This window comes from Calonectris borealis, chromosome 2 (assembly GCF_964195595.1).
Source record: "Calonectris borealis chromosome 2, bCalBor7.hap1.2, whole genome shotgun sequence".
Classification (NCBI taxonomy): Eukaryota; Metazoa; Chordata; class Aves; order Procellariiformes; family Procellariidae; genus Calonectris; species Calonectris borealis.
In genome coordinates this window covers 167,683,734-167,699,465 of record NC_134313.1, presented here as the reverse complement: position 1 = coordinate 167,699,465, position 15,732 = coordinate 167,683,734, and the positions used below count along the sequence as shown (strand labels likewise).

At 42.8% G+C, this 15,732-nt stretch overlaps 1 protein-coding gene and 1 long non-coding RNA gene across 2 annotated transcripts in view; one reads left to right on the top strand and one right to left on the bottom strand.

Annotated features, from left to right (window-relative positions):
* LOC142079674 (vasoactive intestinal polypeptide receptor) overlaps nucleotides 1-15,732 on the bottom strand; it is a 118,770-nt gene that overhangs the window by 12,843 nt on the left and 90,195 nt on the right. Inside the window, exons 7-10 of the mRNA XM_075144291.1 lie at nucleotides 10,374-10,527; nucleotides 7,616-7,676; nucleotides 5,083-5,152; nucleotides 2,038-2,129 (exon numbers count right to left, since the gene is read on the bottom strand). Of these exons, the coding sequence (XP_075000392.1) occupies nucleotides 2,038-2,129; nucleotides 5,083-5,152; nucleotides 7,616-7,676; nucleotides 10,374-10,527 (377 nt within the window). The remainder of the gene's footprint in view (nucleotides 1-2,037; nucleotides 2,130-5,082; nucleotides 5,153-7,615; nucleotides 7,677-10,373; nucleotides 10,528-15,732) is intronic.
* The window catches only part of LOC142079675 (uncharacterized), an 88,796-nt gene that overhangs the window by 38,968 nt on the left and 34,096 nt on the right, over nucleotides 1-15,732 (top strand). The gene's annotated exons all lie outside the window — the stretch shown is intronic.

Genomic DNA, 15,732 nt, shown 5'->3' with positions numbered 1-15,732 from the left:
AGCAGCAGAATTTCAGGTAATAAGGGAATGACATGTAAAAGAATCAGGTACCTACAATGGCAGATCACATGCCTACTGGCATTTATAAAAGGGTCTGGACCCCTGATGTCTCTACAGCTAGCCATCTAAACATTAAAAACTCAGGATCACGCTGAGAACTCCCCTTGGTGAGATCCAGCCTTCAGACTGGGACACTTAATATTCATTTCCATAGGAAAGCGTGGCATCTCATGTCCCACTGCAGTCAATGCAGTCAACGGAGACTTCCAGATGCCCCAGAGAATTTGGCTGGTGGCCAGCTGCCGCAAGTCTCCCATAGGTCCTGGGTCCTATATGCCAGGTCCAGGCAAGTATCTCAAATGTGCTAAAGCATCTCATATGGCTTGGACATCTATAAGTGAGCAACTGATTCATGCCCTAATGGAACTGAGATGTTTTTCCAGGTGGAGGAGGAAGGTGAGGAACCGAAGAGGTGAAGATCATTTGTACTTCAGCAGTGCCTCCTGTTTGGCAGGCTGGTGGGGGGAAGTCCGTGTTACTTACCGCCCTGACGTGCTACGTTTGTTTACAAGGCAGAGAGCTTTCCTGGCAGCTCCCACTTCATTGGAAAATGTGAAGTAAAAAGCCCTGAACCCAAAGCTCAGCATGACCTCCGAGGTAATCTGGGCATAACACTTCCAATGCATGTTGGCAGCACTTCTACTGAGATGAATGGGAGCCAACTGCTCCAGGCTGCTGCTTAGTACTAGAACATATTTCAATATGCTGATTTAATCTATGTACCTGGCCAAAGCTGTTGCAATCCTGGGGGTACAAAGATACAATGCCCCATTGGAAATACATAAAGAGAGGTGATAGAAAGCACGGGGTCTGGTAACGTTGTCATGTTACGATGACAGAAAAAGAGGTAATTGGCTCTGGCTGCTGCAGGGAGAACTTAAGGTCAAATACTGGAATTTCCTTTCATAAATCTGAGAATATCTCGAGGCACGAAATGCACAATTTACCATCACCAGAGAGAAAGACTCAGTGTCATGGCTGGTCAGTATTTAAGGACCATATTGATATTGTCTTCCATCTTGCAGAAAGATGAACTGAGGTCAGATTCTTCAGGGTACCAAAGTGGTTCTTCAGGGTACCTTCAGGGTACCAAAGCTCCCTCCAAAGACAAAGAAGATTTATCAGCAGTGACCATGTAGACACTGGACTTTTTTCTTTTCAGTTTTTTTCTAGGAAACATTTAATCAATATCCAGGATAGTTGAAATGCTGAGCCAGGACAGTGGCAAGAGTCAAAAATAAGCTGGTCTGAACTTTTATTTTATTTGCATTGAAGCCAGAATAAATCCATGCAGATAGACAGATTTCTCGCACTCTTAAAATATGGCAACTAAGACCAGTCTTGGCCACTGATACAGATGCTGATCTCACTTGCATGTTGGTCATTATAAAAAGCCCCGTTAAGGTCAACCTTATGTCCCTGGAATAAAAGCATTATGTCAAGCAATACTTCTGAGACAGTGCTACTTCTCAACAGTGAAGAGAAATGCATTGAATTAATCCAACCTAGTTTAGGGGTCTGCTTTAGCATAAGGAAAATTTGCCATACATTCTACTGAATGTTCTAATTTTCTAGATCTCTCCTCCTTTGAAAAAGGGAGCTGAGGGTAACTAGTTCAGAAAAAAAAAGCCCGTATACTGTGGAAAACCACTCTTTGTTCTCCGTAAGGGTCCCTCTGCCTTCAGAATCCAATAAATATCGAACATACAAAGAAAAATCTTATTTTGTTTCATGATCATTACTGTTGCTCTCACTTCTTCATCGTTAATCCCAGGAGAATGCCTTCTTGCCTGTCTGTTCAAACTGATACAAAACATGCCCAGCCGTTTCAGCAAATGCCCCATTTCCTGATTTCTGATCAGCTTTAATCAATTAACAAATACTTGATTCTGATCAGTGCAGAATGCAATACTGAACTAACAGCCAAAGAGGTTTTCCCAAAACCATACAATATGGTTCAAAAAGTCTAGGACTTACGAATATTGGCTGGTTTCATTGTGTCCAACGTCTGGGGAATGCAACTTCTGGACTAAGATACGGATGATGCAAATGAAGAGAATGAAGTTCACCTGTTGGGATGGGTAGAAAGGAAACAGAGAGAGAAATAAAAAATTAGTATTTTTGTCCAGTGAAAAGAGCCAATCATTAGAGGGGAGTTCCTTTTACTGCAATATTTTTGCCATGGAGCAAGCTGTTGTTAAAAAGCCATGAGCAGAGAACCCCACTCTGGGAGTACATAGTAAACCGACATAGGATGGCAGCCATCTTGGGCCTGACATCAGCCTGCTTGGGACTTTGTGTCATACATCCCAAGTATGATGATGTCAAACCCATAGAGCACAGCTATGCACGACGTCCTGCTGCGCGGGGGAGTGCCGACGACAGGGTGGGAAAAGAGCCTTGGGAGTTAGCGGAGCGACGGACGTCAAAGCCCTCGGGAGACGGTGACATGGGACCGGCTGCTGAGCATGTCAAAGACTGAGGCGGTGAGCCAAGGAAACCAAAACAAAACACAAAGCAGTATCCACTCAAGCGGGCCTCTACTCAATGCTATTGGGCATGTCTTCTCTGGAGAGAAGCTGGAGACCTTGTATAACAAGGGATAGACTTCACCGACACAGTGGAAAACATTCCCTCCTAGGATGTTACACCAGAGGAGTCTAGCTAATACCTCGACTTTAGATGGTGCTTTTCACTCAAAAAATCTGAAAGTGCTCCAGCAACACACTCAAGCAATGTTAACTTTATTTAACAGCAAAGGTGTAGAGATAGGAATGTCAATTTCCTAAAGGCACATAGTAGATGGCATGAGTTGAATGCAAATCTATTTGCTTTTAAGGTCCTACCCATTGAATCACGCTGTTATTCATGCAACATATACAGTAGAAAAGCCATGACAGATTTCTGTGGACTTAGTTGTGTTTTAGTTTGGCACACAACCTCTTTGTTTATCCTTTCATGGTTAGCAAATGCACAAATGATTCTGATTTTGAGAGACTCAACATCTGGAAGGGATTGTGTTAACCAGCCAATCTGATTTCCTGCAAAAACAGATTGTAAAACTTCCTCCAACAATTCCTACATTTATCTCAACAATAGGTGAATAAAGTAGACTGAAGCACGTCTCGCAAATAGACACTCACTCTTTTTTCAAAGGCTATGAGTGATTGGAAATTAATTGTATTTCTTGGTTATGATGCATTGCTTAATCACTTTTTATCTATCCCATGCCATTTATCATAGTTTCTGTTATAAAAATGGTTTGCGTCTGACTTGATGGCAAGTCAAATTTATCAGTTCAAAACAGTATTATCTAGATCAATTACTCTAATGAGCACTGATAGCACACAAGCTGCAGCACTAAAGGTAAGATCAGAGCAGTTAAATACTGACTGTGTTGGCTCGTAGTGGTCAAGAGCAAACATGGACACAGGGCAGTAATGAGTCAGGTGGAGTATGACTTATAGGTTAGTACAGTCTTAGCATTGCATGGTAGAAGGTACGGCTATCAGGCAACAGGAGAAGTTGTTTAGTTTATTTTTCAACCTAGAGTATAATCAAAGGCACTTGATCTGTTCCCAGTGCTTAATATCTTATATCTTATATATCTTATATATGTATTTCTTCCTCCCATTGAGATCTATGCTTTATTTCCATGGATATGGAGAAAATGTTGCATTCCTCCCTGAAGAAACCTGCTGTTAATTAAGTAGCGGTTATCATGCCCTTCCTTTGTGCCAGATTTATATGATATCTGCAGAAGGAAAATCAGAAATTGCTGGGTAAATTTTGTTTGGCAATGAGGAAATAATTTATTGGCCAAAAGAAAATACAGACTCATTGACCCGAGGAGAACAGGGTCTATTTCTTTACCAGAAGGTTATCTCAGGAAACGGAAATACTATCTATAGCTTTATATGATGATATAAATATTTTGAGATGTGTCATCTAAGTATTTTATTTCTTTTCAGTGAGGTGAATAGATTAAGATGTAACTATTCAAACTGTTTCAGTTTGAAATCCCTGTATGACAAATGCTACAGAAAAAAAAGTCTTCCTGTAAAGGTCATAATGTACGTGGAATAAGAAGAATGTATTTCTAAGAAAAGATTTCTGCTGAAAAGAGATATATTTGGTTTGATTTCTGTTGCATTCTTTTTCTTCCCTTCCCACATACTTGCCTTCATTTAAGAAAACTCAAAGCTAAGTTTAACTCAAGTTCATTTGATTTCAAGTTTTGGCTTGATATGTGACAGAGGAAACACATAATATTCAACAAGGATGGAAGGACTCAGAGTTCTTCAGAAGTGTCGTGGTTTCTGTGGTTAGAATTGATCATATCCAGAGAAGTAAGACATCAACGACTTCTGTTGATTCATCTGGAAATTAGTCAAGCTTCTCAAGAACTTACTTTAAAAACACATAGCTGGAATCCAACTTTGTACTGGATGCGATAACAAGAGGCAAATATCTAGGGGAATTCACTTAACCTCTTTGTATCTAGCTAGAAATTTGTGGTAGGACTCATCCCATTTTACTTTATAGTGGTGTCATCTACAACTGAACAAGTCAACCTGGGCTCTGCATATGGTCAGCTCAGAGAAACAAAAACATTCATGGCACAATTCATCTGATCGAATTTAGACATCCACTGATTCATTAGACAAGATGAGCCCTTCCTGGATCTCTAACCATGTTCCTCAACCTCCTCTGGCTACACACACCCATGGCTACTGCACCAGAGTGCCCAGGGTGACTAGCTGAGATGGAGGTGGTCAAGAGTTAAATCAAATGAGCTCCACCTTGGTTGTTTCGACACTCAAGCTCTTCCCGTGGTCAATGCTTAAAGGTAAAGATGTTTATCCAGAGGGTGAGCCTGAGACAGACATTCAATATACAGTGGATTTTATCTGTCAATGCATTTTCCATGGGCATTTACAGAATATTTCTCAACAATCCTTCATCCCCCACACTCAGTATTAAAGATGGCTTTGCAGCCAGCAGAATGTGCTGATACTTTACCAAAATAGACACCAAAATAGGAGTTTTAATGATCCACCAGAATGGGGATTCCACTACTTCCTCCCAGCACCTAAAAAGAAACAAAACCAGACTTAAAACATCAAGCAAAGCAAGCAAGCAGCTATGTAACCTTCTCAGATACTTGGTTTCCCTAAATGCTAAAAATGGCTATGCTAGGTTATGTGAAGAGGACTAAACCTGGTGTGCATGAACTGGGAAGGGCTGAAGACTTGCTTTGCAGTGGCTTTGAGCGCTGGTAGGTAGGAGTTGCCCCAGATATAACGCTGTGAGCTCTTTTCCCCTTCGTAATGGAATGGACTGGAGGATGTTATCTCAGGGTGAATGTCGGGGAGGATGGTGATTCACTTTGTTTCTCCTACACTGAGGTCTGCTACAAGGAAATGCTATCAAAAACCACAGACTCATGAGGTCTCCAATGCTATCCACCGTCATGGATGGGGGTTTTGTTAAGCATGGAGCAATTGGCACCATCAGAAAAAAACATATATGCCCTTCAGAAAAAGATGACAGCCTATGGTGGGATTAGTCAGACTAAATCTAGCTAGCTGCATCTGAGCTATGGATCTAGTCGGACAAGTCCATAGGGTCCAGGCTGTGATTTACTTCATCCTGAAGTCAGAATTGTCTGCAAACCACACCACTTAACTAGGTCATCTGGAACTATATTTTAAAGCCAACAAGGAAAAGACAGAATAGGAATGATGTGGAAACGAGTAATATTGCTTGGGACACATTTCTCTGCAGACCTCACAAGAGTCAGGTGATTGAAGGTGCATTTTTAGGAGAGCATTTTTGAAAACTGGTCTGCATTCATGTTTGAAATAGATTAGTGGAACTCATCGTAGACAATTTCACCTGGATTCAGCTCATCTAATTCAAAATGTTGACAGAGCAAGTAATGGTAGATGAAGAGAGGCACTTCTAGGGCAGAGTTCCTGAGACCTATTTTAGGCATCAGCTTTAGGATGAAAAGAATTGCACTCCATGGACTACACTGATTAAATCTCCACTAGCTATAAAAGGAGACCAGAGCAAATGGCTCAGATACAGATGCTTATACTTATTCAGGTGCATGCTGTCCTTTCATTTAGCGTTAAAGTGGCCCTAATTATGTCTAGTGCACTTCATTTTTAAAATAAATTCAGGCAGTCTGAATGAAGGTCATTTTAATTTGGAGTTAGAATGTTTAAATAGAGGATTAATGTTGTTTAACCAATCTTACATAATTAGGTTTTATTTAATCTGGATTAATTTCCTGTAATTTTTCTCTGTAGGTAATTTTAGTATGCCAAAAAAATCTATGTTAGGTATTAGCATATCCTGTAAATTCACACTCTGTTTTACTTGGCACAAAAATGTAGAGCTTTAAAGCCTCCAGAAAATGCAAAAACAACTGTATTTTTATTAAGAATTGCTGGGAATATGTAGTGAGAAGAATTGGTATCCAGACTGGTTAAATCCTTTGCTCTCTATCTCATTGTAGAGGCTATTTATTAACAGAGTAAATAAGGTCAGTTTTATGCAGATAGAGTGAAACCATAAAAAAAAGTCAGTAGCCCTCAGGAAATGTGTTAGCATGACTATAAATCAAAAACGCAGTGAGAAATCTGAGCTGCTTCTCTTACTGAAATGAGGACAAATCAGGTCAGATTTGGAGAGGCAGAATGCACGGGAGAAAATGGAATTAACCATATGCTGCAAGTGCAAGAAGCCAGGGCATGCACAGTGAGTACATAATGAGCACCTGATTCTGTAACTCTCTGGAGTGTTTTCTCATAAAAGCCTTTCCAATTACTATAGTTTGACTGCTTGAGTAAAAGCATGAAGGAGGATTGCAGAATCAGATCCTATTTACTTGCATATATCCTTGGATAGCTCTGATATCTGCCTCATTTACTTAGCTGTATTCTATCTGCTTCTTCTATAAAATATCTAAAATATTCTATATTCTAGAATATAGAAGATAGATATATATAGAGAGATATATTCTATATATCTTCTATAAAATATTTAAATAGGTTAAAGAGGATGAAGAACAGATCCCAAGATCTGCCTGGGGAAAAAAGAAAAAAGAGTTTTTAAACTTTTTCTGTGGGAGAGCTAATGGGTGTGTTTATTAAGTATCTGCTGCATGAGCATATTTAGGGTCAATTCTGCAGGACGCAAAGCTCCGCGCACGGGGCAGCTGCTCAGCTGGTATCTTTGTTATACACAGCATCACAGGGCCAAATGCGACCATCAGGGTCTGTTCACAAATTCCCTGCAAATATCCTGACCAAGAGATTGGGAAACAAAGAGGGTGAGTGACTGGCCTAAGTTGACACAAACCGTCTGTCTTCAGGGAGACCTTGGAGTGTTTCCCGGTTGACGGTGGCAGGGGAAAGCCTCCGCTCTGCTCTGACTGCTGTTGGGGTTAGGGCAGGATGGCTGGGTTACTAAAACTGCAGGGCCTTCCATGGAGATAAAGGAAGGAAGAATTATAAAGGAAAGATAATTGAGTCCACAGGCTTACCCAACATCGAAAAAGTAAATCCTGACAATAGTCCAAGCAGTGATGAACATGGAGGGGGCACCTGACAAAAGAAGAGATGGTGTTACTGTCAGAAATCATTATCAATGTTTTCAGGGCTGTTCTCCCCCAGTCTCCATCTCTCCCGAGCGACTGAGGCGATGCCTTCCCTCAAGAGCGGGCAAATGCTTCACATTTTCAATGCTTACATGCCAAACAAGCAACATGTTGCCTTTCTCTCCCACTGGCCATTAGGATGAGTTTCCTGTAACTGCTCTCTAGCAGATTTATCTTCCTGTTGCAGTGCCTACAAAAAAACTTCTGATGGTGAAATGCAAGGAATAGGAATCACTTTAGACATCTACAGTGTGGACACCTGTATCTAAGCCAGTCATCAGGCTCTCTTTAGCATCAACGGGGAGAAATATGTACTTCTAACACACAGGTTATCTGAGCTACTTTAGAAGTTTGCTTTAGGACAAGGAATATGCCCTTGGACTCCCTTGACTGTATTGCCTGGATCTCCACTGACTATTGTCCTGCTTTCGGCTGGGAGAGAGTTAAATTTCTTCCTAGTGCTGTGTTTTGGATTGAGTATGAGGAGAATGTTGATAACACACTGATGTTTTCAGTTGTTGCTAAGTACCCTGCTAGTCAAGGACATTCAGCTTCCATGCTCTGGAAGAGGCTGGGAGGGAGCATAGCCAGGACAGCTGGCCCAGCTGGCCAGTAAGCTATTCTATACCATGTGACGTCATGCTCAGTATATGAATGGTAGGCGTGTTCCAGGAAGTAGCGATGGCTACTTGGTTATTGGTCAGTGCGGGTGGTGAGCAATTGCATTGTGCATCACTCATTTTGTATATTCTATTATTACTATTTATTACTATTACTCTATTACTCTTACTCTTACTCTTACTCTTACTCTTACTATTACTATTATTATTATTGTTATTTTCCCTTCCTTTTCTGTTCTATTAAACTGTCTTTACCTCAATCCATGAGTTTTTCTCACTCTTACCCTTCCGATTCTCTCCCATCCCACTGCAGGGGGGGGAGCGAGCGAGCGGCTGCGTGGTATTTGGCTGCCTGCCGCATTAAACCATGACACTACACAGGGAGCCTGGAGTGACAAGTTCACATGTAGATGTCTGTAGTTGGCCAGATGAACCTGCCTCTGCTCCTTACTCCATGATCTTCTGCCTGACTAGGGTGGTCTTGTTCCATCCTTGAGATGCTTCTTTTCTCTGTCTCTCATCTTTAATTAGATTTAGATTGGAAATACTCCAGGAAGGACACGTCACTTTGTTCTGCGTTAGTCACGGTATCGCGTATTGTTTATTATCAGAAATTTCCAAGTGCAATGGTAATAAAACCAGTAAGAACTGTAATGAGTGCGTCCAAATTATTAATTCCTGCATGATCCATTTCAGACCCATCACTGATGCTTTTGCAAATGAGGGATGACTGAAAGGCAAAAAGATCCTTCCAGCACCTGTCATTTTCTTGAATTGCCCTTCCTCCCACAAGCAACCGTAGAATACACTACGAGTGCAAGAGATTTCCTCTGATTTAAAATCATTAGTTTCATACATTTTTCTTTAAAATCTGCCAGCTCTTCTGTGCTGAAAGAAAGGGTATCTATGCACAAGGCAGGTTTAAAGAAGGTCTGACCTGATTAACTGCATCTGAAACACGGCCTGCTTGTCTCTTCTTATGCTTATAGCACAGAGAATTGTCTCTCTTCTGCACTGTGAACCTAAGCGTAACTCCTGTCACTTTTGATGGAAGTTACTCTACGGCTAACTGATCAAATCCTGAGTCCAGGCATACCCCTGCACATGACACAGTTTTACTTTTTCTTTTCTTTTCAAGATTCTTTCCCGCTCTAATTATTTCTGTTTCAGCTATCGAGAGCATGCAATAGAAAGCCATTTTGCTTACTTATACATAAATCTTCAGCTAAATGGCTTAAAGGGGAAAAGAGATCTCTGTTTCCTCTTTGGAGAAAGAAGAGAAGTTGATCTGGTAGGATTAATTCGCATAAGTTAGCAATTCAGCTCTGAGTTACTTTGTGAAGAGTTTAATTCTGTCTTCCCTAGCATTTTCTTATTTTATTTTATTTTATTTTATTTTATTTTATTTTATTTTATTTTATTTTATTTTATTTTGTTTTATTTTGTTTTGTTTTACTTTATTTTTTATGTGTTTGAGACTAGACTCCCATCAAAGCTGGAGAAATCACGAATGCAGTTAGCAGAAGGTTATCAGCATTAGCACACCGGCGATGGGATCTCGGGATAGCTAGCTGGCCTGAATTCAGTAAGATGAGGAGAGAGTGATGGCTGCAGTGTCTGGTTCAGTCCAGGAGTCCTGCTTTGCTGGGATCCATCCTTACAATTTAAGGTCAATGCATGATATCAACTTTGGCATCCCAGTCAGGATCAAAGGACCAAATGACTATAAAGGTGATGAGGAGTCTCAGGCCCACAGTCCTTAAAGACACTGAGGTGCTCAACTCTCAATTAACTTAGCACAAACTAAGTTCTTAAATACCTTTGAAGATTTAGGCTAATGCTGTTAAACTCCTCTGGCCATCAGTTGATCTTGCTCCTGGTTGCACTAACTGTTCTTGGCAGCAAGGTAGACGTGTATACTACATCTCTGCCCTGTCTGAGCCCCCAGGTCTGTGGACAAAATTTGCTCTTAAAAATGCCTGTCAGGATCACCTCTTGGCATTCAGTTTTGAGAAGATGCGTACCCCAGCCAATCAAGATGTACCACCAAAAGTACTTCCTCTCTGAAAAGAAGGAGATGACCAACAGAGTGTGAAGATACAACCCCTCCACCAGGAGCCAGAAGAAGTTGGCCATGACGCAGTACTGGAAGAAAACCATCATAGCTTTGCAGCCTACCTGGAAGAGAAGGAACAGAGTGGTGAACTGAAGCATGTTTCCATAGCAAACACACCAAATTACCAGTAAACCTTGCTCTGCATGTATCTTTGGGATTGCTTTTTGCAGCACCTGAAGCCCTTATGGAATGAGCTCTATGGTAAAAAGCCGAAAGCCCTACCAAGCTTGCTTGGGGTGAACACGCTTGACACACGTTAACCCCTGCATGGAGAGTACAGCGTGCATCCTTGAGAGAGCCAGCTCAGGTTTGGATGCAGTCTGACTGTGTGAGCCTGGAGATGCACTCAAGCTTGGAAACCCTGCTGAGCAGTGACGAACTGATACGCTGGATCATGATCCCTACCAACATGGTGCTGCTCTCTGTAGGTTGTGGATGTATATCTGTGGGAAGTTGGCTTAGTGGCAGAGTGGATGCCAGAAGGTCCTACCCTGATGTGCAGTCACCAGCCTCTCTGCTCTGCCAGGCGTGGGTTTGTGGGGTGAGCTGTGAAGCAAACCATTGCGCTGGTTCAGAAGAACCCTCCAGAAAGGCGCTACTTTGAACTGAGACCAACTCAGTGACTGGTTTGTGGTGCAGCCAGCAAACACTTGGTTCAGCATGATGGAAGTGATCTGCGCTGGAGAGTAAACAAGAATGGGTGGGAATTTCTTACGCTATTTTTGGCACTAAATTCAGCATCTTGAGGAACGACACTGAGTGACTTGGGCATCATGGTCCCCCCCCGTCATTCTCAGTGGGGCTGCCTGCTAGTACTACCTGGCTCCCTAAACCCAAAGAAATGAAGCCTCTGACTTGAACAAACTGATTCCCCAGGATTAAAAAAAAAACAAAACAAACCCAAAAAACCCCTTGAAAGCCCTTGAAAGCAAAGTCCAGTTATAATCACTCCTTGGCCTGGTAGATACTGCAAAACCTGAAGGAGTTTGAGACAGGGGTTTGAAGAAAGTCAAGTCTATAAATAATTGTGAATACTCAGGAAAAGAAGGACTGGGGTACCTATTTTTAAAATAAAGAAAAGGATAAGAAGGAGAAGCAGGGTAAACACTAACGAGCATGGAGAGATTTGATTGCATTGGAAGGGGAGAGATTTGAAAAGGGAAGGAGGATTGTTCAGGAAATGAATAATTAAACACAGTAACTTGCTGTGTGAAGATTTCACTGCAGCACAGGTAATGAGAACAGTCACCTTACAAAAGAAAAAAAATGGGAAATTTCTCTCTGACACTTAGGGACCAAACCCACTGCAAAACACCTGAAGGTAGGAATCAGCTGCCCAAAGAAGTATGTCAGCCCTGGCCATTGCCCCAGCACGCGATGCATCCAGGTCCAGCTGCAGCTTTACAGGAGATCACTGGTTGCATCGTTACACACATCCACGCTGCCTAAGCACCCTTGAGATGTTGATTCGGCAACAGCCTCCTTGCTTCAGTGAGTCTGCTTGGGTAATACCCTGCACTTACCGGGGCATGGGCACGAGAATCTGGCTGCTAGCACTCTCTGGTTAGCGGCTCTTCCCTGGTGCTCTGCACACGCAATGTGTTGAATTTAGAGCAATAATTGATTTGCACCAGTGACAAGCTCACACTTCCCCCCCCGCTCCCCTGCTGAAAACAGTTGCTATGAAACACACTGCTTAAAAAGAGAAGTGTGGAAAATGTTTTCTCGATGCCACATGTTTTGGAGAGGGACTTGTCCCCACCGATACCTCAAAATTAATTCAACCCTCCCCTAGCACCCCCCAGTATGTCACACTGGGGACCCTCATGGGCTCCTGTTAATTTATATGCGCATCAGCTCCCTCCAGTGAGGCAGATGGCATAAGCAGAGACTTGTTGCAGGGTGGTGATGGGGGAAGGCGGAGGCAGAGCAGGCAGTTAACTCCCAGGGAAGGTGACACAGAGCTGAGCTGACGAGGGCTGGGGATGCAGCAGCGTCTTCCCTATGGCATCCCTGTGCTCTTTGTTTCTCAATGCTATGGAGTGCATATGGCTATGTGACGTCGGCACACCTCATTTCTTTTGCCCAAAGCCTGAGTGCCTGCTTGGTGTGTCTGCGGCCAGCGGGGATCTGCTGGTGTGGGTGTACGCAGCCCTGTTGGGGCTACTGAATTCTTTTATGGTTTCAGTCTGTCACTATTTGGCCCTAATTCAGCAGCTCACAGGTGAGACACGAGGTTTAAGGGGACAGTTTTGATGCATCTCAACCACACGCTCCTCAAACATGGATTTGTTTTGGGGATTGAACATCGGGGAATCCTTTCTGGATGGTTGCATTGAAGCTATGGCAGAGACATGAGGCTGGAGCACGTCACAAGGAGCTGCAACACTTTATGGGACCAGGAAAGGCTGCTCACAAAAAGCAGATGTGATTTCTGCCAAACAGAGACTCTCAGGCAGGGATCCCCAGCCTGAGTTTGCAGAGCTACTGCTGTCACAGAGAGGAAGCTGTGTTGAACTTGGGCTGTGGCAGCAGAAGCCCCAGATCTGGGTGCCCAAATCCATCACCTCTTCTCCCAGTATTGTCAACCATTGTTTTTGTGGGAGTCTCTGGCCCTACCTCCTTCTCTAACGTGGTGGTGGCTTGTTACAGACCTAAGGTGGATCATGCACATGGGCAGCAGTTGGGTTTTGGCAACTTCTTCTCTGAGGGACCTGTAGGAGATCAATTCTTTGCTCCATGCTGAGGGATATTTGGCTATCTGAGCAGTAGCTACCACCCCATTTTTTGTTTTACCTGGAGAAAAGATATTTTTATGCATCATTTTGAGCACACGGCAATAACACATTGCAGCCAGGGATTCCCTGCGGCATGGGGATGTCCTGCACTGGAACAGATTTGGATGCACTGTCCTGTCTTACAAATTAAATCATGGTATTTTCTCGCTGCCTGGGCTTCTTGCTACTATTGCCTAAGCTGGGTAAGTTTAAACCAGACCAGATATTTCTATGAGAGAGGCAGTTTCACTGTTGACTGCAGTGTTGTTTTTCCATTGAATCCTCTTTGACAGCCAACTCAGCGACACATTTGGAAAACAGCCCTTCCTGGCTTTTGAGAGACCTTATTACATGCAGCCCTTGGTAATGGGTCTCTACCTTCCTGATCAATCGGATTCAGCCTCAGAATGGCTGTTATAATGCTGGGAAATAAAATCCACGTTTATATAAGATGCTTCACCCTTTAGATGACAGACACTAGGCAGAGATGAGTTATTACATCTCACAGAAGACTTTTTTTCATAAAGAGCAGACCTCACGATGTGTCAGTGTTGAAAGACTAGTACAGGCTATGTTTAGAAAAGACATTTTCAGCAGGAAAAGCAGCATTACAGCACTGCTTTTTCTATTCTCTCCCCTTCCACTATCTCATTTACAACAGCTTATTTCCCCGTCTTTCTTCAGGGATCTTGCCCTGCTCATGTCCACACGAGATGTTGCAGTGAGATGGTCTTCCTTGGCTTTGCGGATGGCACATCTGCCCAAGTGGCTCCCCTCTGCTTCCCCCTTTGGGACTGCATTAGATGTGGGCCATTTGCTTTTCCCACGAAGGTCCCCTCCCTTTCCACACGCGCTGCCGATGACTAACTGCTGAGACTGATTCTGCCTCCAGCCAACGAGGCATAGAAACCTCTTTGCCCCCACAAACACTTTTGTGCTTCTCTTTAAATTCCTTGCAGTCAATAAGAAAATTTAATCTCGATTATTGTAGAAGTTTACTTGAGGATAAAACAAGGCATGTCTTAGACCTACTGTATGGGCCAACCCTCCCTTGCCTTAGGGTGCCCAACCATCTATGCTGTATGCATCTACATTTACAACTCTAACTGAAGACTATCTGGAAAGGAGACACTGTGCAAGAGTCAGCTGCTTAAAAGTACACTGCTACTGTCATTTTGGTCACTGCCAAGTATTGTGTTGGGCTTCCAGCTGTTGCTCCAGAAGGATGGGGATTTCCTGTGGAGACCTTTGCGATATTCACAGGTGTTTTAAGGGGTATGAGATGCCCACGGTCAGATGGCAGAAATCTGCCCTTTATGGAGAATCCTTTCTGAGATAGCAAGACAGGGAAAAATGTACATATTGCACTGTACTACTGTTGTGAAAGTAGTCTATATTCCTCAAACGTAGACAAATCTTTGAAATAATTCCTATTATTTCGTATTTTAGATGGATGTTCACACCTGTATGAAGTGAATGCAAAATACTGTCTTGCTGGTCATGGAGTCTTCAGCGTTCCCTGAACACGGGTGTGAATGCCTACCTTCTGGATAGGAACCAGGCCTATGGCTCTCAAAGAAATGACTTCATTTCAAAATGAGGGGCGTTTATTGCCTTCTGAGACTGAGCTGCCCTGAGCATACACCTGTTTATTGCCTAACAAGGCAATAGAGGTCTATTCTCTATTCTCTACGCGGTATCTAAAGATACCACATTTGCTTTGAAAGAGAAGGGGACTTCTTGCAGTCATTTGAGGGCAAATATTTAATGAGCTGTTGGGAATGTACACTGTCCTTTCAATAAGGAGATGGATGAGTAGGGACAAAGCACGTGGTTGGTTAGAAAGCTGGTGTGATGTTGAAATGTGCTTAGTTGAGAAGTTGGGCAAAAATTTTAGGGTGTCAATAGGGGGTCAAGTTCAGAGCTTTATGGAATGGTGAGAAAAGCAAGAGAGCTACCCACAGCCAGCATGCAGCACAGCATACATGTGTATGTATACGGCAGTATATGGCTGTTGTGAAAAACACAGCCCGCTTTGTCAAATCATAGGAAGAATACAGTCAAGATGCCATCAGGCTTTCTGAGAAAGAGGCAAAAAGAAGGGACATAAGGGTGGGAAAAACAAGACTGAGCAATAACCCTACCAGGCTTCTTCCCTGTGCCTAGTAGCATGTTATACTTTCAAATAATGTTAGCCCCGAGAAAAACATCTTTCTCCTAAAACTGATGTAGTGACCAGCTGACCCACCTAGAAAAATGCAGTTCAGATGATGGAGGCAGTAATTAACTCAGAGCTGAATCTGTCATTGCATTAAATACATATATATCACAGTCCTCAGGTCTGCTCGAGGTATCCCTGCTCATTAATAACTGCTAGGGGTTGTGGGTCTTGACCAGCTGCTGAATTTCTCTAGGTCAATATAAGCAGCTTAGCTGGACAGGAGTCAGTCTGAGGTTTTGAGGGACATATACACACACAACCAACACATG